A 24,844-nucleotide genomic window follows, 5' to 3' on the forward strand; every position below is an offset into this window, starting at 1 on the left:
AACTGGGTGATAGCGACATCAATTCAACCCCTACTTTATGTGCACATGTGCGTAAGGTCTGGAGCCTCAAAGCGCACTGCCAATACAGTCAAGACTAACTCCAACGCATGACCATGACAGCATCTCCCGACCCATAAAAGGACATCACCTACAATCCGCCCTCCTGTCATCATTGGTTGGACATAACACTGCTTTATCCATAGGAGTAACGCATAACGACTAAAGTGTGCGAAAGGCCGCACAAACCCTGGCTAGACATACCGATGAACTGCTCTTTAAAAGTCAGATGCTGATGATTAGCTCAGACGTTCTAGCCAGTCTTGACTGTATGTAGGTGGCGTGGAGATAGGTCTTGTACAGATGCAAACCTGCTCACACCCTTTGTTCTTAGGCCGAGGACATGCACTACCTACCACCAGCTTAGCAGAACAGCACGACAAGTCTACATGCACACATCCATGCTCTTAACAACAGCACACACATCCGTGCACCACATCGCATCGCAGATCTACTATTTTGTTCTGTAGAAAATTAGTTATGTCCACTCAGGCCCACCATCATCTATCTATTCCCGCCTTATGGCAGCACTATAACCACCTTCAATTACCCATTCATCTACTTCCTTACTCCTCATATCCCGCCGGCTCTAGCTTGGCCGGAAAAGCCGGCTTGTCAAGATTCGAAGCGCAAGCGCGCTTCCAGTTCTTAGGAGTGTAAGCATCGACAATCGATTTGAACGCGGCCTACCAAAGCATTAGTAAAAAAAATGCACCATCTACCTGATACGTTCAGCGGCAAGAGGTAATCACTCACCAGCGTGCAAATGCTCTCGTCGCCCTCGAGATGCTTGCCCGGTGCCTTGCATCCTGGCACCGACACAACGCGATCATTGTACCTAACGCGAACAAAGTACTCATCAAGGCTCTCGCGCTGCTGCTCCGTCAGCTGATCGAGACGCTTACGCGCGATGCTCTCAGGCGCAGAGACACCGGCGCTCTTAGCACCACCAAACAAGCTAGCAAACCATCCTTGAGACTTAGGCTCAGCCCGTTGCTCTGGCTGCGGCGGGCGGGCGGCCACAGCGCCCTGGTTCGTCTTACGGAAGAGCTCGAAGGCGATGTGGCTGGTGTAGGGGGGCCAGGCCTCACCCTCGAAGGCACCCAAACTGGCCAGCACACCCGCCAGAGTCGTATCGTGGCACCCAGACAGGGCGAACTTGATGTTCTTCTCGCCACCGCGCCCGCCGCCGAGGTTGCCGTTCTCGCCGCCGATCTCGACTAGCCCGTCGTTGCCGTTGCGCTCGACTGAGCCCGTCATGCGTGATGTGAGGTCGCCCATCAGCCCGCCGATTCCCAACATGCGGTATTCGCGGGACTCCTGATAGCCGCTGTACCACTCCTCGACGCCGATCTTATCGATGATCTTGCGGCCCTTGGGGTCGTAGAACTCCTTGGGCAGGCGGGTGGGCTTGTCATGGGCTAAGGTGCTGTTGATGGTGTCCATGATGCCTGAGAGACGGGGGTGGGAGTCTACGGCCACGCGTGGAGAGCTCTCTGGCATCCACTTGGAGAGGAGCTTGTTCAGGTACTCCATCTCATCAGTGTCGTTCCAGCGGTCAGCGGTACGCTCCGCAAATGCCCGGCTCAGCTGAGCAAACCGCCTGCAGTTGCCGTCATTGGGGTACAGTGTCTCGTCGGCAGGAGACCGCGTCAAGATCGTGGGCATGGGGAAATCGGCGGTCCGCGCGGAGGGTGGGTAGAGGCCGAAGAAGGTCTGCTGGACGGACTCGAGGGCTCGAGGAATGGGCGTCGCGCGGAGGTAGATCATGTCGCTGTCGGAGATCAAGCGGGGCATGAACTTGAGCTGGTCGACGTAGAGGTGCCGCAGGCGCTCGCCAAGGGCGAGAGTTGTCTCGCGGCCCTTGTCGGTCAATTCGCCTGGTTGACTGGACGGAGTCAGTTGACAGGCCGCTTCCGGGAAATGACTATGCGCACCATACGGCATCAAACTCTCCGCCAGGGCCTGACGCCACCACAGGGCCGTCATCAGCGCCGAAAGTCTCCAGCCTCCTCCGGTACTTCAGCTCGCCCCATTGCGACCAGTCCTTTGTGCTCATGATAACGCTAGTCAATTGGCGCGCCGAGTTGCAGTAAGGCCAGTCTGCTCGCGGTTAATATGAGAAGGGGCGCGTCGGTGGGAATTGACGTACGAGGGGGAAGTCCTGCCTGCGAGTGGAATGATCAGCCTTGTATCGTCACGGATGGTAGAAAAACTCACATTGCGGAAGCGCGGAGAGACAGGGCTTCGTTCGCCTGCGGTGACATGAGCAAGTTATCCCGGGGCGAGGAGGTAGAGGTATGAACCATGGCGGAGCAACTATAGGCGGCAGTTAGAATGCGGACGGAGAAGGATTATCGACGACGGAGCAGGAACGGTACCACTTGGACGAGCTGCAGCTGGAGATTGGCCGGGTAGAGGGCATCAAGGTCTGCCTGCGAATAAGGCGAGCGAGGGGCGAGGGTCGTCATGGCGAGGGATAGGTGTTCCAGTGTTGTTGTCGCACCTCACGAATCCGCCACACGTCACTGTCACTTGGACCCGACGTTGCCGACCCCCGATCCCCGACGCCGACACGCCGCCAATCTTTCGCCTCTGCCTTCAATTCGCCCGCAATCCTCCAGCATGCGTCGTCCCTACGTCTGCCCGGGCTGTCGCCATGGCCTGTACCGCAGCCTGCAGCCATCCTCCCGTGCCAATTTCATCTCCCTGGCCAAGACCAAGCCCGAACCTCCCGCCGCCGACCAACAGCAGCAGCAGCAACCGCCCACCAAGCTCGACCATGTTCCTCAGAAGAAGAAGCCCTCTGCCCCACCGGGGACAAAACTTCCCCATCTGCTCCAGGACGCCTCCAAGGGCGGATCGTCTCGATATTCAGCGCCTTGGAATCAGCCCGAGGCCGAGCAGCCAACCCAAGCATTTCCACCCATTAGGCGACCGGGTGTAGGACTACTCCATTCCCCCGGAGCAATTGCTGTGGGACTCGATGAGATCCTCAACAACCCCGAGAGCACAGTCGGCGAGGCGTGGGCCTACTTTCAGGCCCACTACACCAGCAATGACTGCCCGGCTCTGGCTGCGCCCTCGCTGCAAGATCTCCTCAAGGTCCTCAAGGGCAATGTTTTCAGCAACCTCCTGACCGTTGCCTTCAGGGAATGGTGCGACAAAGACGGCGAGACGAACGTGCCGTCGCCGGTTGAACTGGTGGGAAAATACAACAGTCTGGGGATAATGCGTGAATCTTTCTGGGACACGGCCTTGTCATGTTTGGCAGCACAGGTCCTCCGCACGGCCACAACGCCGCCTGCAGACCGAAAGCGGCCGCAAGAGGCCTTGGCCAACTTGATGGTGCTCTGGCGCGCCTTCTACATGGAATACGGTAAGCTGGCGAAGCCGGAGATCGCGCACATCGCAGTGCAGGCCTACGGCGAGGAGTGGTCGTTTCTCCCTCCCCCGTTTGAATTAACCAAGACGACTACTGGTGCGAACAACACGGAGAGTTTCGAGAAGCGGCTGCAAATGTTCCTGCCTCGGCTCCCTCTACTTACCCCATCGATGATAGGGATGTCTGCGCTGCTGACGTTCGACATGCTTACCCGCGAAGATGATCCACTCGGAATCCCCCAGAGCGCGATTATGGAATACCGTCCCTTTGCCCAGTTCATTGCGCATCTTGTGCCAATGTCCAATGTGGCCAGGATGACGTCGGACATGGAGGACTATCTGCTCAATCACGGTGTAACGAGGCATGAAGTGGACGGCGTGATAGGGCGATTACGGAACTCTGGGCAGAGAGTGGTGCGGATCTTAGGCACGGCCAACCGGTCAAGGGGCCAAGACGAGCGGCAATTGACGGACGAAGAGAGGCTAGATACCTCCTTCTACAAGCGCATTGCGCGGGCTGCCGAAGGGGAGCAGCCAGAGCGTGTGTGGGCGCTGTGGGAGCAGGCACGCAACACGTTCCCCCCGCGCGATTTGGCGCAGAAGGACAAGATCGTGATCCCGAACCGCATCTACCACCTAGTGCTGGAGAAGATGATGCAGTTCGGGCAGCCGCAGCAGGCCATACAGGTGTGGAACACGATGGTGGCCAACGGCGTGCGGCCGGACGTGCGAGCCTGGACGGCCATGCTCACGGGGTGTCGCAATGCGCGGGACAGCGTGACGCTGGAGCAGCTGTGGGGCAGGATGCTCGACTCGGGCATCCAGCCTGATGCGTTCGCCTGGTCGACGCGCATTCACGGTTTCATGGTGACGGGCAACACGCGGCGGGCCATGGAGTGCCTGGAAGACATGGGGCAGATCTGGCTCGCGGCGAAGCGGGCGCAGGAGAGCGGCAAGAAAAAGCGCGGCGCGGCGGCAGATGCGGCGAATGCAGAGGCAGAGGAGACGAAGCTACCGCCGCGGCCGACGATTGAGGTCATCAACACGGTGGTGACGGTCATGTCGCGCCGGAACCTGCACAGGGAGCTGGCGCGGGTGCTGAACTGGGCGCGCAGCTTTGGCATCCCGCCCGACGTAGTCACGTTCAACACGCTGATCAGCATGGCGCTGCGGAACGAGAACTCGACGGAAGCCATGACGCTGCTGGGGCAGATGGACGAGGCGGGCGTGGCGCCCGATGTCGCAACCTTTGCCATCATCCTCAACAGCGTCTTCCGCTCGCCGACGGTGCAGAACGCCGGCCCCGAGGTGCAAAACACCAAGGTGCTGTCGGTGCTGCAGAACATGGAGAAACGGGGGCTGACGCCCAACGCCTTCGTCTTCGCGACGCTGGTCGACGGGCTGCTGAAGATGCACAAGAACTTTGCGGCGGCGGCGGCGGTGCTGGCGTACATGCGCAAAAAGGACGTGCCCATTTCGCCGCACGTGTACACGATCCTGCTGACGCACTACTTCGACGCGGCCGAGGCGCCCGACTTTGCGGCGGTTGAGGCGCTGTGGAGCGAGATCCAGGCCAAGGCCATACCCGTCGACGCCATCTTCTACGACCGCATGATTGAAAAGTACGCGCACGTGGGCGAGCTGGGCAAGGCCATGACGACGCTGTCGCGCATGAGCCGCGAGGGCAAGAGCCCCGGCTGGGTCGCCCTCGACCTCCTGTGCCGCTGCCTGGCGTTCGCGGGCGACTGGGACCGCTTCTTGGAGCTCGTGCGCGACGTCATGCAGGGCAAGGGCGTCGTGGCCGCCGGCTTGCAGCCCACCAGGCCGACTGTCGTCGATGCGTTTTGGCGCATGGTCGAGGACAAGATGTCGCTTATGCCGAGGTCGGACGATGGCAAGGTGAGGGGGCTGGATATATTGAGGATGTTGGATCAGAGGTTTCGGGGGAGGTAGACGAGGACTTGTGTATGATGTTGTATACCACGGGGTGATGTTGGCTGTAGGTAGTATGGATTTATGTATCATATCCCTGTACAGGGTTGCTGCCATTCACGCAGCACTGACAAAAGAAGTAGAAATAAAAAGATAAAGAAAAAAAGAGATATACACTTCCCAATAACCACAATCCTCATCAACCCTACCCCTCCTCCAAAAACGCCCTCGTCCGATTCCTCGCCCGCTCACACGTAAACACCTCGACCCTGACGGCGCGCAACACGACCTCTGGCCGGGCATTGCCATTGCCATTGCCGTTGTTATCACCATCACGGCCACAGCCAGGCACGACGCGCACGCGCCACTGGCTGCGCGCAACCGTCCACCACTCGTCGTCTTTGCCCTCTTCAGTAGCAGTATCTCCCCGCCGGGCAAACGTCGCAGGCGCAACGCCGCCCTCGAAGCGTAGGCGTGGGCGGAGCGGCGCACTCGCCTCTTTCCCTTCACCTTCACCTCCACCTTCACCACCACCGTCGTCGTCTTCGCACCACGCCCCCGCCCCATCGACATCCAACCACGCCTCCTCGCCCACCTCGACGCGCACGCCCGCGCGCTCATCGGGCGCGAGCGCCGAGCGGGGTGCACCAGCACCAGCAGCACTTCCCCCACCCTCCTGCATCAGCAGCCCCAGCGCCGGCAGCGTCGAGGCCGGCAGGTTCAGCCGTGCAGCCAGCACCGCACAGAGGGCATTAAAGCGCGCCTTTGCAGCGCCCAGCAGGCGGAGGCGCGCCGTGCGCGGGTTCAGCAATGCTTCGTGGGGCGGGAGCACGAGGACGAGGGCGCGGGGCGCGTCGGCGTCGTCGACGTACGGGCGGGCGTAGTGCGCTTCTCCCTGCCAAGGGACGGCAGACACAGGGTCCGGCACGACGCTGAGGCCCGCCTGGCGCAGGTCCGCGAGGCGCAGCGCGATGTGTGCCCGCTGGCGGGGGGCGTCGAAGCCGAGCTCGCAGGGCAGCAAGCGCTGCTCGAGCCCGCGGAAGTGGAAGTAGCGGGCGTCGCGCAGGAGGGCGGCGCGGTGCGCGGCGTTCTTGATGTGCACGTCGTAGCCCATGAGCAGTTTCAGCAGCTCCGCAAACACGTCTGCGTCGCGGCCCCGCACGGCTGGCGGGCTGATGCTGGGCGGGCGGAGGAGGCGCAGGCGGTCCAGCCCCGGGAACGCCTCGTGCGGCGTGCTGAAGAAATGGCCGAAGCCCAGCGAGAAGAAGTTGGGCTCGTTGCCCGGCCCAGCCGCGGCGGAGGAGAATTGGTCGCGTGCGATGCGGAACTCGCGCCCGCCGACGGCGATGAGCATGTCGCCGGCCCACAGCTGGTGCGCCAGCCGCGGCAGGCTGTAGAACTGGGCGTCGGCGAAGAGGCGCACGAAATGCGCAGAGTCGCGCGGCACGACGTGGTAGCCTTGCAGGTGCAGCGAGATGTCGCGGAAGGTGGCCGGGTCGCGGTCGATGTAGAGGGTTTGCGTGGGCTGCGCGCTGAAGGTCGAAGAGAAGTACGAGGGTGCTCTGGCGGCCTTAGCTGTGTTTTCCTTTTCCTTTCTTCTTTGTACTCACCATCCGACGATATCGACGCCCCCGACAGCTTGAACAGCTCCGTGCCAATCTGGATGGAAAAGACGCGGCCGGCCGGCAACTCGGCCGCGCCCCCCAGCTCCGCGATGTCGCGTCCGGCACCTGCATCCTCCTCCGCTTCGTATAAGCTACCAGCAGGCAGTTCGTCATCCTGCTCATGCGCCACGCGCTTGGTAGCTGGCGCGCCGCTGCTGTCGTCATCGAGTGAGCCGGTGCGCTCTTTGCGCTTCTGCATCCTGCTGATCGATGGCCTACCCGTTGTACCCTAGCTGACGTCCTAGCTCTTTTGTGCGACGCGCAACGGCCCGGTATATGTATGTTCTTCCTCACGCGCACTCACGACATTCACCTGCCACCTACCATACGGGAGGTTGATGTAAGCGGCCGAGGTGCTGACCGAGGTGCTGACTGAAGCAGCGACGTTGGCGGGCGAGGGTCCGTGCGAACAACATCTCGCTAGCGCTCCGGGTCGCATCATCATGCTCGTCTCATTACTGTATTGTATACTCGCTACCCCCTCCTGGCACACCTCGTTCCCTCCGTTCCCAAATCCCCCAAAAAGCCTAGGTATCCCGTCCATCCACACGCAACAGCCAAGCAAGCAAGCAGCAGCAAGAACCCCATCAGAAACGAACCAAGGAAAAGGAAAAAGAAAAGGCTGGTGAAGCCATCGTCATAAAACGACAATACCTAACAAAGGAAAACGGGGGGGTAATCATCCATCTCTGTCCGTCAACCGCCGCCGACGCCGCGCAAAATAGAGAAGAAAAAGAAGAAGCATGCATCATCAATCAACCAAGCCAAGAACGGGTACCAACCGAAGGCGAAAACGACGAGCAGTGAGTGCTCAAGAATCCAACAGCGTATCCTGCTCGACGGCCACCACGAATCTTCATGAGAAGAAAATCATTGCCGTCGTAATCGATTAAGGAGAAAAGAGGAAAAAGGATACCAGCAAGTGTTAAAGAAAAAGCCAACAGCCAGTCAGATGCTACCATCAGTACCGCAGCTTCCCCAGCAACGAGAAGCAATACGCGCAATCGCGCTCCGTTTTCATCTGTAAAAAGAACAGCCGTTAGCAACCGCACAACCACCACCACCATCCTTAGGACAAAACTCACCTGAATCATATAAACCTTGGCCCTCGTGCCCCCCACGCCCCCCACAGCGGGCACCCCACCAACCTCGCCATTCGTGCCCACCGCATCCTCCCACACGCTCACCGCAATGCCCGTGCGCGCCACCCGCTCAAAGCAGCTCTCGCTCAACGTCACGTCCAGCAGCGTCTCGCCCTTCGTCTTGCCCAGCACCACAATGCGCTTCTGGCATTCCGGGTCCGTGCTGCCGGACCCGGGACTGCCTTGGCCGCCCTGCCGCACCCCGCCACCGCTCGACGACGGCGTCGCCGGCCGGCTCGGGTGCATGATGCTCAGCCGCGCCGAGCCCATGTCGCGCCACTTGGTCTGCGACTCGCGCGCGTACAGGCGGATCTTCGTGTTTGCGATGCTCGCCGCCGCCGCGTCCAGCTCCTTCTGCGTCGCGGGCGTGAACGCGTCCGGCGACGCCTCCGCCTCCCCGTGCAGCGAGTCCGTGCTGTGGCTGCGGCTGTCGTAGTCGTGCGATCCAAGGCTGCTCTTGCCCACGTTGAACAGCTTGTTGCTGCCGCCCGCGCTGAACCGCTTCAGCGCTGAGAAGGCACTGGCCATCGTTCCCACACTGCTCGACGTGCCTGCCGATGTGCTCATGTTGCGCGTGCTGCTCGCCCGGTAGCTGTTGCGCCGTCCCAGCGAGCCCCACCAGCTCCCGTTGGCCCCGTTGGCGCTTGGCGCCGTGCGCGCCTCGTTGCGCCGGTCCATGACTTCGGCCCAGCTGGACCCGCCCTGCGGCCCGCGTGCTCGCTGCAGCGCGATGTAGGTTGGGTTGTTGATGCGCGCGTTGTTGATGAGGGCGTAGAGCGCCTCGCACTCCTCCGACGAGCGGCTGCGGAACATGACGTTTGTGCCTGACGTGATCTTCGACTCTGAAGTAGGAGGCGAGCGGATCGAGATGTCGAGCGCCGTGCCGCGGCGAAGGGGAACTAGTGGAGTGAGCTCGAGGGCGACGAGCGGTTGCTCATCAGGGCGACCGGGATCGCTGTGCGAGGGGGACATCTCAAAAGCCTCAATCAGGCCAGGCGAAATGACAATGCTGCATTCATCTGGATGCAGCGTCTCCCAGTGGCCACGGTCAGCCCACGAGTAAAGCATCGCAACGGTCTTTTCTGCTTTACCGTTCCCTGACGGCACCCTTCTGAACGGAGCCTGGGAAGCCGACTGCGAGGGGCTCAGGGTATCATCAGGGGGAGAGTACAACGAATCTGGAGGTTCGCGCATGGGGAAATGGTCAGCATCATCGTCAATCGAAGGCTCCAGTAGAGAAGGCTCCATTTGGGTAGTTGTCTCGTCATCCTCCAGATCGTCATCGCTTGACTGGGAATAGATGGAACCTTCGGTTTCCGTGTAATCCGAAGCAGAAAGATCGCTTCCACCAGAAGACTCGCTACACGTCGAAGGCCGCCACTCGTGCTTCAGCGGCGAAGACGTGCGTCTGTGACTTTTGTATTGGGCCGAGGTAGGCGACAGATTACCCGTTGTAGGCGACAGTTTCGGAATCGGCGAGTCTCCGAGACTCACCGGGTTCCCCGAGCTATTCGGGCTCACGACACGGTGTGGCGGAGGCGCAGGCGGCGCCTCCTCATTCCTTTCATCCTCCATGTCGTCCGGCGTTTCAATTATGATATCGCTGGCGCGGCGCTTCTGTTGCAACTTTGATGGGACATGCTGTTGTGGCTCGTAGTCCATCTCCTCGTCGGTAAGGCTATCCGGCCGGCTTGACTGTCGCAAACGCGGGATGATGGGCATATCCAACGTGGGCACCGATGACGTGCGCCTATGAGGCGACGGCCGCGAGGGTCTGCGATGGAGTTCAGAGTAATCCTCGTCTGAGTAGTCGCTGAGGTCCTCCTCGGCTTCAGAAGGCGGGTACCACACGGAGTAGTTGCCCTTGTTGGTCGTGACCGTCGACTCGCTCGAGTACGTCCCCTGGGAGTAAGCAGAGGAAGTCGTCGCATACGACTGCTCCGACTGGAGTGAAGGCCGCGACATCGATTCAGAATACTGGTCGCGATCTATTTCCTTCGATCCGCGCTTCGCACGGGGATCATCGCGCGTGTATCTCTTGGCCTTGGAGCGCTTGAGCTTGGTAGGCGAGCCACCGGCCTCCTCCACTGCCAAGGCATCCGTAATAGGGACGTTCGTCTGTAAGTTGGGCACATCAATCGAGTGGCGCTTCCTCGCCCAGTCCTCTGACAGGTCCGGTGGCGGAATGGCCGACATTGTTTTGCGTCTCGGATACCTCTTGACCGTCTCGCTGCGGTCGATGTCAACGCTGCTCGTCGGGCTGGTTGGCGCAGTATCTGGCGACCTGGCCCGCAGCCGATCCGGAGTATCAGAGCCCCATTTCTTCGACGACTCGTTTGCCTGCTCGCCGATTGGTACCTCAATCTCACGCGGGCTCGGCGTTCTGCTCTTGAGCGGCGGCGTGGACCCAGTCTGCACAGAGAGCAGCGAAGAATCCTGACTGCTCGACGGTCTGTGTGCTTTGCCCAAGAAACTTTGCGTGCGTTGGACCTTGTGCGGAACAGGCGTGAGCCCAAGCATGTGAACCCACTCAAAACCAGCCTCTTCATCGTCGATACGGAGCGTCAAGAGCTCGCGCCATTCATTTCCGTTGGACGTGAAGCCACGAATCATGACAACAACCTCGCCTTTCTGGTCGCCGTTGCGGGCCGACAGGCGGCTGTGCTGGATAGGTGGGAAGAAAAGCCAGCGCCCAGTGTTGTCAACTTCGCAAAGGAGAAGGTCGCCGCCGTTGCCTCGGCCGGGTGCGTCATCGCGCATCAACAGCTCGACTCTACAGTCGACTTCTTGCCCGCTAGAGTGAAGAATACGCATGTCGAAGTAATCTCTGGCGCGGACGCATCTTGTGTTGTCGATGACGACGCCAGCCAAAGGTGCCAAGCTACGTGGGTCTCTAGCCCTAGTCGCATCGATGTTGGAGGCTGCCTCGTCCTCGATCCGGGCTCTTTCCTCGTTGGAACGTCTGCGGGCATCACTGACAAGGGCCTGGTACCTTGTGGCAACATCGCTGGCCCGATCGGACGGATTGAGGATGTTGATGCCTCTAAAAGTCTTGGCTAGGTACTTCAGACGAACGAGTGGCCGCTTGAGAAGGAATGCCACGTCAACTCTTTCGCCATCGCCGTTCACCACGTAGCCTTCTTCATTCCGAGGCAAGCCCTCATCCAAAGATGCATCTCGAGGTCCGTTTGCGGTTTGCTCGTCCTCATCGTCTTTGTCGCTAGCGGGCGCAAGATTCACCACGACGTCCTGGAATCCAAGCCTCCATGACTTAACATAATCCTGGTACACTCTCTGGGCACTGTGGGCCCACGAAAAGAGTGCTTCTGGATCGTCCAGTGGAATGCGTCTGTGCAGTGACTTCAATCTTTCCAAAGCGATTCCCATATCCACGATCGGTTTCGTGATCTTGGGGTCATCCTTCGATCCGGCTTTGCTGAACAATCCAGCAGCCACTGCCGACTCGGATTTCGACAACACACAGGTCAGCAGAACCGGAATGACGCCATCAACGAGTGTGCGCAACTCGCGCATATACTTGATCTCGTCCGACTTAAGTTCCTCCATGAGATCTCCAACCGTCGCTGTCTCGAGTCTGCTCCGGTTCGTGCGGATGCTGCGGGCAGAAACGATACTCTTACTCTTGCTAGCCATCCGCTCCGGCATAGAGAGGACGGACATGAGGTCCGAATGCGACGCAAGTCTTCTTCTCGAACTTTCAGTCCTTTTGACGTTGTTACTTCCGGTCCTTCTAATGCTGTTGTTCCGTCCTTTAGCCGTCACAATGGACTCCGCATCGTTGTCCCTATCGCCTGTCTCTGAAGGGGCTGCCTCAAGAGCGTCATCAGGCGAAATCGTCCACTCCGATTCTTGAGACGGAATCCGCGATCCACTGGTGATCCTCGAGTCGCGGTCCGTGACGGAAGCGATCGTCGACAGCTGCTTGCCGGTAGAGGGGAACGGACGGCGAGGGCGGCTGACGGGCTCAGGGTCGTGGATAGTGGAAGTGTCGACGGAAGAAGCAACAGATGACAGCACATCATCCTCGTGGATCGTTTCAGGCTGCGGAGACATCGGCGTCCGCTTAGTGGGCGACAGCGACTTGGCACGTCTGGCTCCCCTCCGCTTGAGAGCTGGCGACCCCGGCGACCCCGGCGATGCTGGCGATGCTGGCGATGCTGGTGGTAACGACGATGCCGAAACGTTAGACTTTTCATACTCAACAGTAACCACATTCTCATCATTGTTCACAGGGGTCTTTGAGCGTTGTCGTGCCTGCCTGTCGTCGGATATTGCGGACCCATCAGGGCTCTCACGGCTTCGCCTGCGTCTCCTTCGCCTACTGCCGCGACGAGGAGAGCCTTCACTATCGGATTTCTTAGGCTCCTTGATCTCTGGAACAACAACCGAGCCATCACTGCTTGATGAGGGGCGTCTTGCCGGCTGGCTTGCTTCAGCGAACGGATCCGGAGTGCCAGAAAGCCATGCCTCTACGCTGCTGACGGGACGAGTCTCAGGTGTGGCCGGCGTCGACTTGGCCGGTGGTGACTTGACCGGCGGTGCTTTGTCCTCCTGTTCCGATGAAGAGCGCCTGGACCTGCGGCTTCTTCTCCGCTCCGTGACTGGTGTATCCGCAGAGGGTGGACTGGTAGGTATCTCCTTAGGCTTTCCCACCAGAGTACTGCGCCTTGATTTCCTTCTCCGGCGAAGCTCATCCTCCGAAAGAACACTACGACTTGCTGACTTCGCCCTGATGTGCTCGCGAGGCTTTTCCGGCTTTTCCGCTTCATCCAAAGTGCTCTTTGCCTTGCGTACGGATCTCCGCTTCGTTGGGGCACTGTCCTCTGCTTTTTCAGCGGGCGCGTGCTGCTTCACAACAGCCCTCACTTTGTGGACAATGGGTGCTGGTGTGGAGGGTTTCTCCTCCTTGCTCTTGATATCATCGTCAACCTTTTCCGGCTCCTTTACCGGTTCCTCCTCGCTACTCTTCGAATTTGAAGATTTTCTCCGCCTCCTCACCGCCTGAACTCTGTTGCCGCCGGGTCCATAAACCGGCTTGGGCAAAAGCTTTGGCGACTCCTTTTTCTTTGACGGGCTCTTCGGAGGGCTCTTAGGAGGGCTCTTTGGGGGACTCTTCGGCCGACACTCCGGTTTTTCCGCCTCCTCCGCCGGTTTCGGCGGGACAACTTTCTTCGGACGGACCCAGGCGTTGGGCTTTTGATTTTCCTTCGGCGGGTTTTTATTCTTGCGCCAGTGACTGTCACTGACGACGCGTTTCTTAGGCTTGACGGCGTCAAGGACGTCCTCGTCGAGATCGTTTGCCTTGGGCTTATGCGGTGACGAGGGCTGCTGCTGTTGTTTCCGCGGCGGCCTGAAGACGAGCTCAGCAGCAGCGCCCAAGACGGCCGCGTCGGCCTTCGCCTTGGCCGCCTCCTTGTCCTCCGACTTATCCGCGGTGGGCTTGGGCTTGGGGCTCTTGCTACCGGCGTCGCCCGCGTCGCCGGCCAGCGGGTCGTTGACGACGACGGTGCCGCCGCCGGCTGCCTGCCACTTGGCGATGCGGTCCTTTATCTTGGCATTGTTGATCGGGGCCGGGCCCTTGCCCAGGACGAGGCCCGACTTGGCGGCCGGGTTCGCGTTCTTTTCCGGCGACGGTGGTGGTTTGGGCGTTTTCGGGGAGCCGTCGGGCGCGGTCATGGATGCCTGCGGGCGCGCGTGCAACACGGACTCAGCTGGGTTCCGGGCGGGGGGTCGGGCGAGGAGCGCGTGGCCGATGTGTTGTGTAGTTTGCTGTCCCCGTCTGGGTCTCGGGTCTAGGGACTATGTGCTGGTAGATGACGTTGGCGGGCGCAAAGAGGTTGGGGCGTGCAGGCTACGACCGTGCAACGGCTGGCTTCTTCATGCGAAATGGAATGAGCGTTCTGAGAAGGACTGGACAGGCTAAGGGGAGGAGCGAGGGAAGAGCGAGGGCAGCAAGGCCTCCATGAAGACGCGTCAAGCGGGACAGGGAAATTCTGGGTCGTGGCAGTGGGAGCGTGGGAGGAGCGAGCGCAGCGGCAGCCGGTGAGGGAGTTGGGTGCTGATGCGGCAAGCTGCCTTGATTTACGGGCTAGACCCGGTCGATCTGCAACCTGCTCGTGCACCAGAGTCGAATGCCTGCAGCAAGTATGTCTTTTTTTGTCTCCAAGTTTCTCGTTTCTGTCACGTCTGTCCTTTTGTCTCGTGCGCTTTCCCGTCCCAAGGATCCATGCTCCACATCATCCTCAGCTCGACCCAACTCGGACCACCTGCCCGCGCACTCCGCGCCCCATGACGTTCTGCCATCATAAGCTATCATATCATTATTGTCTCGCTACTACGAAATCTTTTTCAGTGCCCCGTTTGTCGCCATCAACGACCGCTCCATCCGCTGCAGCGCCCCAAACGCCCGTCCCGCCGCCCGCACGCTATTCCAGATCAACACTCCCGGAATCACTATCCAGAAGGCGTTCATCACCACAAAGTAGCACCAGAAATAATACGCCTCCGGCCGCGAGTACTCGACCTTCATGAGGAAGTAGTCGAACAGGCTGGTCGCGTAGTAGAGCACGTCGCCGTACAGCTGGCCCAGCGAGACAACCGTCTGCAGCGGGTGGCGCAGCGGATGCTCGGTTGCGATCATGTACGCGATGACAAAAGAGAGAGGGCCCCAGCAGAACTGCAATTGCACAGCTCGTTAGTTTGCGTGCATCTAGCAGAGAGGAATCGCGTCTGCCTACCGCTGTGATCGACTCCATGCATAGCACGAACGGATCCTGCGTCAAGTATCTCGAGTCCGACAGCGCGTATTCTTTCCACAACTGACCGAACAGGTGCTGAGATCCTCCCAAAGTCTGGAAGTTGTACGCGAAGAAACCTGGTCGCGCGCGCGTCAGAATCGCTTGCTTACAACTGCAAAGTGACGGAGCTCCTTACCTTCGAAGAAGAGGTGTATACAGCCACCTGTGTATCCGCCTCATTAACACCAACCCGCACCGCAACATTAGAGCTGGAGAAGCACTCACAAAGGACAAACCACATGATGGTGAGCAACTCCGACGTGGGCAACGCCGGCCGGACCCTCTTCGTAACCAAGTACGTCGCCGCGAAGATGACGGCGCATCCAGTCGCAAAAGCACCCAGCAGATGCGGCACCGTCCAGTCATTCGCCAAGTATCCTACAATCTCGACCTCGAGCGGGTAATACGGGTGGTTCGCGAGAGCGGAGGCATTAAGGTTGGGCAGGACGTCGTCGACAGCGAGGACGGTGCTGGACGAAGGCATAGCCGCGGACGCCATAGTTTCGGTGAGGGCCGTCGTCATGGCTTCGGTGATGCTGTCGCGGACAGTCGAGGTCGGGAATGACGGCGGGGGGCCGGCGGAAGGGGTGCAGTCGCCAAGGGGAATGAAGCCACCGCAACCAAATAGCTTTGGAAGCGTGGCAGAGAGCTGCTGAGTCACGACTTGGGTCATTCTCGCGCCGCACGTAGCCTGGCCTAGGACGCTGGGTGACCGGACGGCCAAATGGGAGATTACATTGTCAAGCGTCGAGCCCGGGGAACCGCGTGGGTCGTCGACAGCTGTCCAGCCCGAACAATAACCGCCGACTGCCACTGGCTCCAACTGCAGTGCCTCCAGACCCCGATTTTGGTGTGTTTGTCTGCGCTCATGAACGTCGCGCTCCGAAAAGAGCATCCCGGCATCCTGACGTCGTCGCGGGGTTGTCATCTAGCCGTTTCCAGGTATGCGGCTCCCGGGGCAATCTCCGTGGCTCTCCCGCGCGCTCCCGCCCAGCCCCGGTTGGCCCGAGTCGCTTGCATGCCCGAGTATGGAAACACTCCGCCTCGCGCTCGAGATGATGGTCGTCAACGCTGTTCATATAAAAGAGTACGTGCCAGAACATGTACTATTTTCCCTGAAAATCTATAAAACATAAGGCCACCATGCAATCAATCTCAAAATCCCCCACCCGCGCATTGGTCAGAAAAAGCACAAAGCCACCACCCTCTCTACTTCTACAACCCCTTCTCCCTCAGTTCTTCTCCGCCATTGACAGCTTCCTCCTATCCAGGTGCAAGTCCTGATGTGAAACGCCGTTTGGCCGGATCTTAGGACTGCGTCCCGGCGACATGGGCGGCGTTGGATTTGAAACCACACGCGCATGGCGGGGGGATTTGGCTCCGCCGTTCAGCTCGCCATGCCCGTCAGCAAGATTGTCCTCAACGATGCGGCCGGCGGCGTAGGCACAGCCACCAAAGGCGTGTCGCACCAGACTGTCGCCAGTCAGACTGCCGATGATGAAGACGTCGGGGGCTACCTCCAGGTCTATCTCTGCCTTGTCGCGGAGAGTGCGGCCGGATATCAGGGTCGGGTTTGCCTCGCCGTCTTCCACGGGCCCGATGACCTCGTCTCGTAGCTTCTCGTCCAGATAGCCTAGGCTGCCGCGTCGGCCGATCACGTATTGCACGCCTCCCGCCTCCCGCTCGACCACTTCTCCGTCCTCGAGCTTGATCGTGATTTTCGCTCCTCTTCCTGGCTCAAGCTTCACGTCCAGAATCTCGGCGTTCGCAAAGCCCTCATACACGCTCGCCCAATCCCTGTGACTGAAGAAGGGGTTGTTCTTCTTTCTCATTGGCGGAGAAGTAACGGTGGTTACTTTGCTTTTGGACGGCATAGACGCAAGCTTCATCTGCCGGTAGATCGTTGCATATTCGGGATATGCCTGGTGATGACACCCACGCAGAGGCGAGGCGTGCGTGTCCGGCGACCAATTGAACATGTGAATGATCTTACGGCTGGGCGGGGCGCTTATGATGACGTCTGCGGCGGAAAACCCAGATCCGACAACCAGCAGAGGCTTTTCTACATTGTCAATCTCTGCCAGCTGGCGGAGGGGCAGCGGCGGGGGAATGTTGACAGAGAAGATTCCAGAGGCCAGGACGAGGTGCTTGCACCGGATGCCGTGGGAGCCGATGAGGAAACCTCCGTCGGCAGTCCGCGAAATGTCGCGGACCTGGGTGCCACAAAGAATCGAGTCGGCGATGCCAGCGGCGCGCGGGTACGCCTTGTAGTAGCCTTGCACCTCTGTCCGACTCGGCCTGAGGAACTGTGGCAGTGGCTCGTCGTGCACAGCCTGCCAATGGTCCGCGAAGGAGTAGCCTGGCAGCGAGAGCATCTCGGCGTAGCTCAGCGTGCCTATGTCGCTGCTTGCCGAGACGGGGTTTTCAGCCCATTGACCACCCGATACGGCGGCGTCGCCCAGACAGAGGTGCGAAACGGCTTTGTTCGGCTCGCGGCGCCAGTCGACGCAGGACTCGGGGTCGACCTCTGTGTCGGCATTGGGGCGTATGAGGGTGTCGAGGAGGGTGTTGATGGGCAAGGCTTGGGTCGAGTAGCGCAAGGACGCGAGAAAGTGGGCGTACAAGTCGGGCGTTAGGTGGAGGAGGTTCGGACGGCGGTCGAGTTTGGAGCGCAGGATTGCGTCGTGGTGCGGGCGTGCATAGTAGGGAATATTGCCGTGCAGGATATATGAGAGGATCAGAGCCGAGGGGCCGTTGCCTGCGCGCGTCCATGTGGTCAGCGAGCCGCAAGGAAAGTAGGTAATACAGGTGCTAGCAATCCCCGCATTGAAATGGCCGGGTTCGGCGAGCACAACATACCCACAATGACCGTGTCAAAGACGCCTCCGGGCCTTGGAGCCGCCATGGAAGACAGAATCGGAGAGCAAGATGCGCCATTGGGAGAGAGCGCGGGCGTGGTGGACGTTTTGGCAGGGTCATGTAGATTTGTCAGGCCGTCTCGCCCGTCGATGTCCGCCCACGCGGAGGCCCTGCCGGTGGGGCCCATGCCATGGCTGTCAGACCGTCATGCACTGGCGACGGATCGCCTTGCCTCATAGGTAGGCAACGCTCCTATGATTGCCGCTTTCTTCGCTAATGTCCACATCCTTTCTGCCGCCACATAAAATCGGCCCCTGCTCAATAATCGTCCCATGGTTGATTTCCAAGCCAATTGTGCTACGACTCCCACGTTATTGGTAATCACATTCCTGCCATCAAGTGATATTCACCACTGTACGGAATGGAAGCAAAAGCCCGGCCAAGATGTTTGCAGTATGTATATGCTCTAAGACCCGTTCACTCATATCTGGGACTCGGGCTTGTAGCTAGACAAGGAGTACTCCGTAGGGACTGCTTGTATATTCTTCCCTGTCTCGCTGGGCAGTGGAGCTCGCTTGATGGTGACCGACGTTAGACTAGAGTAGGAGGTAGCCATGTGATGATATTTACAACCGTCCTAGACCCCGCACACACACGTCGCGAGCGCACAAATCATGTCACTCCTGCAGCGCTACGCCTTGAATGATTGGTATTGGTATCTTCTCTAGAACTCCTTGATAGAGTCACCCCTGCGCTTTCCGCGGAGGTCGAACTTGCCCTAGAAATTTAGCCGTCAGCGCTTGATGCAACTCCACGCAAAAGGAGAAGCTGTCGCAGAGGCCATAAAGGGAGAGCCAAGAGGACGCCCTTGGACGCCCGCTCCAGGCCGCCAGGCGCCTCTTGGATCGCCGAGACCCCCCGAGATCCGCCAATGCCCAAGAAAATCCCATCACTCACATCGGTCGAGTACGCAATGTAGCCCAGGACGGAGGGGACGAGAACGCAGTAGGCGATGGAGTACCAGGCGGTCCTGGGAGTCCAGCGGAAGTACTTGTGACGGTTGACGTTGACGTCTGCTCGCGAGTCAATCACACGGGTCCCCTATACTCGGCCGCGCTCGTTTGGCCTGCGCGCGGATATCGGGGTGGTGGCATACTGTTGTACTTGACCAACGCCGGGTCCAGAGAAAGGGCTGCCGAAGCGCACGTAGTCAGCTGGCTGTCGCTCCAATTGCACGTTTACTGGGAGCTGGCGCGCAGCGCTCGTGACTCACTGTGGTGGTCGCCCGCCATTGTGAAGTGTGGTCGTAGCGGGGTAGCTGGTGGTGTATGGGCGCTCTGGATAGTGACGGAGGGCGGTTGGTGATGGGTCGTTTCTTGGCATCGGCAGCGCTCCCGAAGTGTCGGGTCACGTGAGTGCCGCCGGCAACGAATTTAAAGCACGTCCGGAGCTCCGCCGCCTTGCTCCCACACCTCCAGCTGAATCGTATACGGCCGAAGACTTGCCCATACCAAATTGGTGGCGCAACACCTGTGTCTAGATCGGGCATGTGATGTGATGCGATGCGAGCCTGAGAGTTGAATCGTCCCTGCCTAGGCAACTTGGCTGCTAGCGCCAGCCACCTTCAGGCCTACTTCATTCATGGACTGACCATCCACCTTTCATTGCCTTTGCTCTGATCTCTTCCTTGTGTTCACCAGCAAATAATATCAGCATAACCTCAATCATGTCGGCAGAAAACAACCAAAGTGCGAAGATCACGCTTCACTGGTAGGTAAAGAGCTTCGTATAGTTCCATCTTTCTTATAGTCACTTGTCAAGACATATTCCTCAGACCCCATGAGCCTCCATATATTATTCTTTCTCTCCTTCAGACACCTGTGAAATGCTCCAACAATTCACTTCCATGCATCCACCATTTCCTGCATTACATCATCCAGCGTTCCCACCATCCAAAGCACAATCTAACCCTCCACCAGGCTCGACAAATCGCGCTCGCACCGCATCCTCTGGCTGCTCGAAGAGTTACAACTGGACTACGAGCTGAAGATCTACAAGCGCGGCGGCGACAAGCTGGCGCCCCCAGAGCTAAAAGAAGTGCACCCGCTCGGCAAGTCGCCCGTCATCAGCATCCTGCCCGCCGGCGCCGACAAGCCGCTCGTGCTCGCCGAGTCCGCCGCCATCGTCGAGTACCTGACCGACCACTTTGGGAAATGGCTCGTCCCGGCGCGGTATCCCGCGGGCAAGGAGGACCAGGTCGGCGCTGAGAACGAGGAGTGGATCCGCTACCGCTTCCTCATGCACTATGCCGAGGGCAGCATCATGCCCTTCATGGTCATGTCGCTCGTCATGCACAGTGAGTCCCTCCCTAACTCCTCCCACACTTGCACTCCCCGCCCCAACGCCCGCTTCTTACCACGTTCTTTCCCACGCAGACATCGAAAACGCACCGGTACCTTTCTTCATCCGCCCCATTACCTCGGGCATCGTGTCCCGCGTCAACAACTTTTTCCTGAACCCCAACTTCAAAACGCACCTCGACTTCCTCGAAGAGCAGATCGGCTCCTCGCCCGGCGGCGGCGACTTCTTCTGCGGCAAGGACATCTCCGGCGCCGACATCCTCATGAGCTATCCCCTCGAAGCCGCCCAGCTGCGCGCTGGTCTCACCCAGGAGGCTTATCCTAAGCTGACGGCGTATCTTGAGAGGCTGCATGAGCGGGAGGCATTCAAGAAGGCAGGCGCTAAGATCAAGGAGATTACGGGAGAAGAGTACGATCCTAACATCTTTAATGCTTGAGTGACGAGGCGAGGATGCGGGGGTAACGGTGTAGAGTCTTAGTTGGTCCTTTAAGGTGGGTTGGCTTGGAAACTACATGAATAGACACGTTTATTGAATAAATCCAACAAATCCAACAATGCATGCCGGTACGCTACCTTCCTATTTCCGTCTGTCTTTTCATTAGCAGACGGGTTAGTAACACATGCTCAGTGATTGGCGGACCAAGACGACAACACTGACGCTTGAGAGGAAGAAACCCCAGGAAACGCATTATGCGCTTTGCTCCGCTGCATGAGAATGCCGCGGATCACAAGGAATGAGCAAAGATCAATTTATTATCCCCAATGTAGTTGATAGAGTGGTGCATAGTCCTTTTACCTTTAGGCTTGCTTAAGTCTGAAGAAACCGTCATCTCCAGTATCCCCGACCTGCTTTAAGACAACCGTGCTGCCCTTTTCCCTGAAAAGCCCGTTTCCGAGGCTTTCCAACACACAATCTCCACTGTCATCTTCAACGTAGAAGAATCTCGCGCGAGGGTCGGGTTTGTGGGAAACGAGGCCCTCGATGTCTTCATCCCGTACCTTGTATGGTTGAGCGTTGTAGGCCTGTGTATATAGTCAGTAGTGTCCAAGGTGAGCTTATAGTAATGCCTACTGACATAGTAGTCGAGTATCGAGTTCATTCTCTCCTCATGAAGCTTGGCGAGTTCCTTTGCCTCGTCCGAGTTCTTCAGACTCTCCACCCATTTCGGCCGGGTGAGGCCACCTTTGATGACCCTGACCTCACCAGTTTCTTTGTCTTCGTCTTCCTCCTCGTCACTGTTGAGCTCGTGAGTTGCTACGTCCATGGGCACGTCCTCCTCGTCAGTGTCACTTGAGTTGCCAGAAGAGTCTGAATCATCAGTCATTCGCATCAGCGTCTGGGTCTGCGGTCTGGGAGTGCTTCACTTGACGTTAAGTAGGCCATCGATAGATGAAAAGAAGTTTCTCACCTCAGTGAACTCTTCATCAATGTGTTGCTGATGGCCCGACTCATCAGAGTGAGCGGTGTCTGGGTTAGAGACTGTGGTGTGGAAGCGCTTCACTAGATGTTAACGAGGCCCTCGATAGAAGAGAAGATATTGCCTACTTTGCTGGAAGCTCCATCCCCTTCATCATCCTCTCTGAGCCTCTGTCGATTTCCACATCAGTAAAGTCTCAGCTTGAATGTTGTAATGAAATGCTTACTTTCTTGCCTGCTGGCTCACCCGCCATGGCGTTGGCGTAGTCGTGGTCGTGGTATATCGACAGAATTTAGAAGTGGTTGTGAGTTGTTGTGAGTTGAAAGAAAGCTGGGTAGAGCGGGAGATTTATAGAGTGGGTGTACCAAGACCGTACCTGCCCGCCACCTGGGCCGTCTGTTGGTAGGTCTTTCCCCGGAAGGTACCATTCTGAGCTCTTGCCTTTCCTGTTGCGTACGCACTACCTAGGTACTGTTGTGCAGGCAAAGTTGTCTTGCCTGATGTAGCTTAGTGCCCTCCTCAATTAGCCTAGTCTCGTTTGGTCAGCAGCGCTGCCTTATCTTTTCGCCAGCAGCGCTTCTTGCTTGATCAGTCAATCAACATCTGTTCTTCTGTTTCGTTGTCCTCAACACCTACAATGGACAGTAAACGGAAGAGAACTAGCACGCAAAACGCTATCGTTGGTCCGGATGTGGGGCTTGAAAAAGCAATACGCTCCTTAAACACTGCCTTGAAGTTCGAGGACATGATGGCATCAGACCCAAAAGGAGCCTTGCCAAGCTCTGCGGCAATGAAGCAGGAGATTCAACAGAATGTCCTCACCTCATTAGACGATTTGATCAGCCGGCCGCCACGGGAGGACGAAAGAAGCACCATCCATTCCGAACGCGAAGGCGTTATCCTTCAACGCTTGCGCTCCCTCGTCACTTCTCCGGAACCAGACGCAGACCTTCTTGTGAGCCTGGTAGACGAGTTGACGATGAAGAATACCCAACCACCACCTCCAACCCAATCGACCCCAGCGGAAGACAAGATGCTCGATGGTAAGTACAAGTAGGGCCTCGATGTGTTACATTTACTGACTATTTTTGCTAAATCTGGTGCGTCTTTGTACCAAGGAATCCAAAGACAGATATGAGGAGACTGCGACAAGTTTGGGCGGAAATGCCCTTGATAGATTTGCCCTCTGGTGGCAACATCTTCAGGAAGTGGGAGGAAGATGACCGGGAAAAGCAAAAAATGAAGTCGAGTAGTGCTTAGGTAATGGGGTAATGGAGTAGTCGATATGGGTTAGCGGTTTCACTTTCAAATTGTGATTTCCAGTTGAGCGTGCATTGCAGAAGGGCGGGAAGATATATACCTCATTCAAGCCTAGCCCATGCAGAACAAATCAAGCGACTGGCACGATATCAGCTCAGAAATAGTGTCATGGGGATGAGGAGATTACCAGCAGTTGTTCCTAGTCCGCTCTGATTACCAATAAAGATCCGAGTATATTCATTATACAAAGTGAGGCTCCTCAGTCTTTCAACGATCCACCAGACAAGAGACTCGCCTAAGCAGCACAAATTCTCCAGATTCTAGCTCTCGACGACAGCGCTTAACCTGATATTGAATTAGTTCGTTTATGAACGTAAATTGAAAAATAAGATTTAAATTCCTAGGAATTGTTCAAAAAGATTCTTCCCTGTGATATCGTAAGTTTCCAACCAACTCCATACCCGCAAGCTCGCCCAGAGATGCTAATTCCAAAAGACCTTCACAAACGCCGTCATTAGATACGCCACTTCACCAACCAACTCACTAAACCAATGAAGGCTTCTTCTTAATTCCAAGCGCTGCGCCCAAATCCTTCTTCTTTTTGGGCGCACGCTTAAAAGTCGGCGGCGGCATAGCTTCAGCGGGCTCCGCCGCCATTGCCGAACTCTCCGCAACGGCCTGATCATCCAGTCTCCGCACGCGCTCACCAGTAGCGGTCTCGAAGGCGCGTTTAGCCGCTTCCTCGTCTTCCTTCTCTTGCCGCTCGCGCTTCAAGTCGGGCGCCGGTTTCTCAGCTCCAGATTCTGCAGCAAACTCGCCCCTCTCTATCCTCGCGTTTCTCGTCCGGATCTCATCCAACGCGTCTGCGATTGCCATTTCCGTCTTCGCATCCAATGTCTTCGTCTCCAGCTCGGCCATGGCATCGCGCTCTGCCTCTTCCCTCTCTAGCCGATCCAGGCGCTCCTCCTCTGTCTCTTCAGCTAGCTTGGCCTCGCGCCATGGCTCGAAGTTACGCTTTGCACCACGTTCGCAGGTGTAGTCGAGGTTCTTAGGGTCAGTCTTAAATGTTATTTCAGCAGAGCACCTCGTGCAGCGGACTACGAGAATAGTTAGTCATTTAATATAATAACGCTCTAGATACATTGCTAACTTACTATAAAAGCGGAAAATCGTAATCGCATAGTATTTCTCGTCAGTATGCTCTTTCCGGGCGTTGAACTTGCGACCCTTGTAGATGAACTCGCCGCACTTTTGACAGGACATGGAGAAAGGCGCCATAAGGCGAACGGTCTGTATCTTGGGGCCGGCATCCTTGGGCTTGCGCTGTCTCCCGATCTTGCTGGGATCAAAATCTGGGGGGTAGTACTTCGTAAGAACCTTGCGTTCAGACATGTTGGCGCAACGGGGATGGAATGGTCGCTAGGACGGGCAGAGTAGGGGCTCCTCCCGTGGTGGTAGAGCAGGCGCCAAACTGGACGGAATCGTGATCCTTCTCGTGGCGATCGGAGATGTGGTGGATGAGCGTGGGTGGATAGTTGACAGGGTTGGTCTGCGCAGTGGATGAAGCAGGAAGTCGCCGCCGACACCACCGATGCGGGCAGCCGTACCCGGTCACGTGAACCAACGCACCCGCCGTACACCAGCGCGCCACGAGGTCTTCCGCTGCTAACCGCCGTGCCACCGGGAAACGGCCCCTGGAAAATCCGGGTTTTGCTGGATTGATAGCATGTGCATGCGCTCCGGTAGGGACCGGGCTGCCGACAGTACCTAGGCCAAAGCTCCCGTTTCTCCAGCATGCACGGATGCCTTCTCGGTACGTGCCGGATTCCGAGATCCCGCTTGCCGCGGAGTGGAGCTACTCTTCAGACGCAGCAAGAGCAAACGAATAGGAAACGGGGCCCAGAAAATTTCCGACGAGCGACATGATCTGGAGTGTACGTGGATGCACA

At 58.0% G+C, this 24,844-nt stretch overlaps 10 protein-coding genes across 10 annotated transcripts; 2 read left to right on the top strand and 8 right to left on the bottom strand.

The window, feature by feature from the left end:
* Nucleotides 1–592: 592 nt before the first annotated feature.
* Nucleotides 593–2,560, bottom strand: K452DRAFT_286145 (uncharacterized protein). Its single transcript, XM_033540240.1, has 7 exons — nucleotides 2,439–2,560; nucleotides 2,364–2,376; nucleotides 2,278–2,312; nucleotides 2,210–2,225; nucleotides 1,995–2,160; nucleotides 814–1,945; nucleotides 593–743 (listed from the first exon to the last, which is right to left on the bottom strand). Exons 1-7 carry the CDS (start codon nucleotides 2,526–2,528, stop codon nucleotides 624–626), a joined length of 1,572 nt encoding a protein of 523 aa, XP_033399026.1. The 5' UTR covers nucleotides 2,529–2,560; the 3' UTR covers nucleotides 593–623.
* Nucleotides 2,561–2,682: 122 nt separating this feature from the next.
* Nucleotides 2,683–5,394, top strand: K452DRAFT_268739 (uncharacterized protein; the record flags this gene model as incomplete). The annotated part of the gene is made up of 1 exon (XM_033538905.1): nucleotides 2,683–5,394. One exon carries the CDS (start codon nucleotides 2,683–2,685, stop codon nucleotides 5,392–5,394), a length of 2,712 nt encoding a protein of 903 aa, XP_033399027.1.
* A 184-nt stretch (nucleotides 5,395–5,578) lies between these two features.
* On the bottom strand, nucleotides 5,579–7,236 carry K452DRAFT_297071 (uncharacterized protein; the record flags this gene model as incomplete). The annotated part of the gene is made up of 2 exons (XM_033541984.1): nucleotides 5,579–6,933; nucleotides 6,984–7,236. 2 exons carry the CDS (start codon nucleotides 7,234–7,236, stop codon nucleotides 5,579–5,581), a joined length of 1,608 nt encoding a protein of 535 aa, XP_033399028.1.
* Nucleotides 7,237–7,998: 762 nt separating this feature from the next.
* K452DRAFT_225509 (uncharacterized protein) lies at nucleotides 7,999–13,876 on the bottom strand (the record flags this gene model as incomplete). Its single annotated transcript, XM_033536757.1, has 6 exons — nucleotides 7,999–8,058; nucleotides 8,123–10,000; nucleotides 10,058–10,439; nucleotides 10,512–12,955; nucleotides 13,130–13,531; nucleotides 13,583–13,876. 6 exons carry the CDS (start codon nucleotides 13,874–13,876, stop codon nucleotides 7,999–8,001), a joined length of 5,460 nt encoding a protein of 1,819 aa, XP_033399029.1.
* Nucleotides 13,877–14,534: 658 nt separating this feature from the next.
* On the bottom strand, nucleotides 14,535–15,481 carry K452DRAFT_225394 (uncharacterized protein; the record flags this gene model as incomplete). The annotated part of the gene is made up of 4 exons (XM_033536744.1): nucleotides 14,535–14,876; nucleotides 14,938–15,074; nucleotides 15,134–15,160; nucleotides 15,223–15,481. 4 exons carry the CDS (start codon nucleotides 15,479–15,481, stop codon nucleotides 14,535–14,537), a joined length of 765 nt encoding a protein of 254 aa, XP_033399030.1.
* A 575-nt stretch (nucleotides 15,482–16,056) lies between these two features.
* On the bottom strand, nucleotides 16,057–17,963 carry K452DRAFT_286151 (uncharacterized protein). Its single transcript, XM_033540241.1, has 2 exons — nucleotides 17,857–17,963; nucleotides 16,057–17,755 (listed from the first exon to the last, which is right to left on the bottom strand). The coding sequence occupies exons 1-2, from the start codon at nucleotides 17,900–17,902 to the stop codon at nucleotides 16,230–16,232; spliced, it is 1,572 nt and encodes a 523-aa protein (XP_033399031.1). The 5' UTR covers nucleotides 17,903–17,963; the 3' UTR covers nucleotides 16,057–16,229.
* A 328-nt stretch (nucleotides 17,964–18,291) lies between these two features.
* K452DRAFT_286152 (uncharacterized protein) lies at nucleotides 18,292–19,183 on the bottom strand. Its single transcript, XM_033540242.1, has 4 exons — nucleotides 19,130–19,183; nucleotides 19,013–19,048; nucleotides 18,814–18,929; nucleotides 18,292–18,634 (listed from the first exon to the last, which is right to left on the bottom strand). Exons 1-4 carry the CDS (start codon nucleotides 19,146–19,148, stop codon nucleotides 18,581–18,583), a joined length of 225 nt encoding a protein of 74 aa, XP_033399032.1. The 5' UTR covers nucleotides 19,149–19,183; the 3' UTR covers nucleotides 18,292–18,580.
* Nucleotides 19,184–19,340: 157 nt separating this feature from the next.
* On the top strand, nucleotides 19,341–20,978 carry K452DRAFT_317488 (uncharacterized protein). Its single transcript, XM_033544067.1, has 4 exons — nucleotides 19,341–19,626; nucleotides 19,836–20,212; nucleotides 20,292–20,781; nucleotides 20,845–20,978. The coding sequence occupies exons 1-3, from the start codon at nucleotides 19,583–19,585 to the stop codon at nucleotides 20,651–20,653; spliced, it is 783 nt and encodes a 260-aa protein (XP_033399033.1). The 5' UTR covers nucleotides 19,341–19,582; the 3' UTR covers nucleotides 20,654–20,781; nucleotides 20,845–20,978.
* Nucleotides 20,979–21,015: 37 nt separating this feature from the next.
* Nucleotides 21,016–21,888, bottom strand: K452DRAFT_297077 (uncharacterized protein; the record flags this gene model as incomplete). The annotated part of the gene is made up of 5 exons (XM_033541985.1): nucleotides 21,016–21,240; nucleotides 21,294–21,560; nucleotides 21,627–21,713; nucleotides 21,764–21,805; nucleotides 21,862–21,888. The coding sequence occupies 5 exons, from the start codon at nucleotides 21,886–21,888 to the stop codon at nucleotides 21,016–21,018; spliced, it is 648 nt and encodes a 215-aa protein (XP_033399034.1).
* Nucleotides 21,889–23,294: 1,406 nt separating this feature from the next.
* K452DRAFT_268762 (uncharacterized protein) lies at nucleotides 23,295–24,474 on the bottom strand. Its single transcript, XM_033538906.1, has 2 exons — nucleotides 24,050–24,474; nucleotides 23,295–23,992 (listed from the first exon to the last, which is right to left on the bottom strand). The coding sequence occupies exons 1-2, from the start codon at nucleotides 24,285–24,287 to the stop codon at nucleotides 23,439–23,441; spliced, it is 792 nt and encodes a 263-aa protein (XP_033399035.1). The 5' UTR covers nucleotides 24,288–24,474; the 3' UTR covers nucleotides 23,295–23,438.
* Nucleotides 24,475–24,844: the final 370 nt, after the last annotated feature.

Source organism: Aplosporella prunicola (genome assembly GCF_010093885.1).
Source record: "Aplosporella prunicola CBS 121167 unplaced genomic scaffold K452scaffold_9, whole genome shotgun sequence".
Classification (NCBI taxonomy): domain Eukaryota; kingdom Fungi; phylum Ascomycota; class Dothideomycetes; order Botryosphaeriales; family Aplosporellaceae; genus Aplosporella; species Aplosporella prunicola.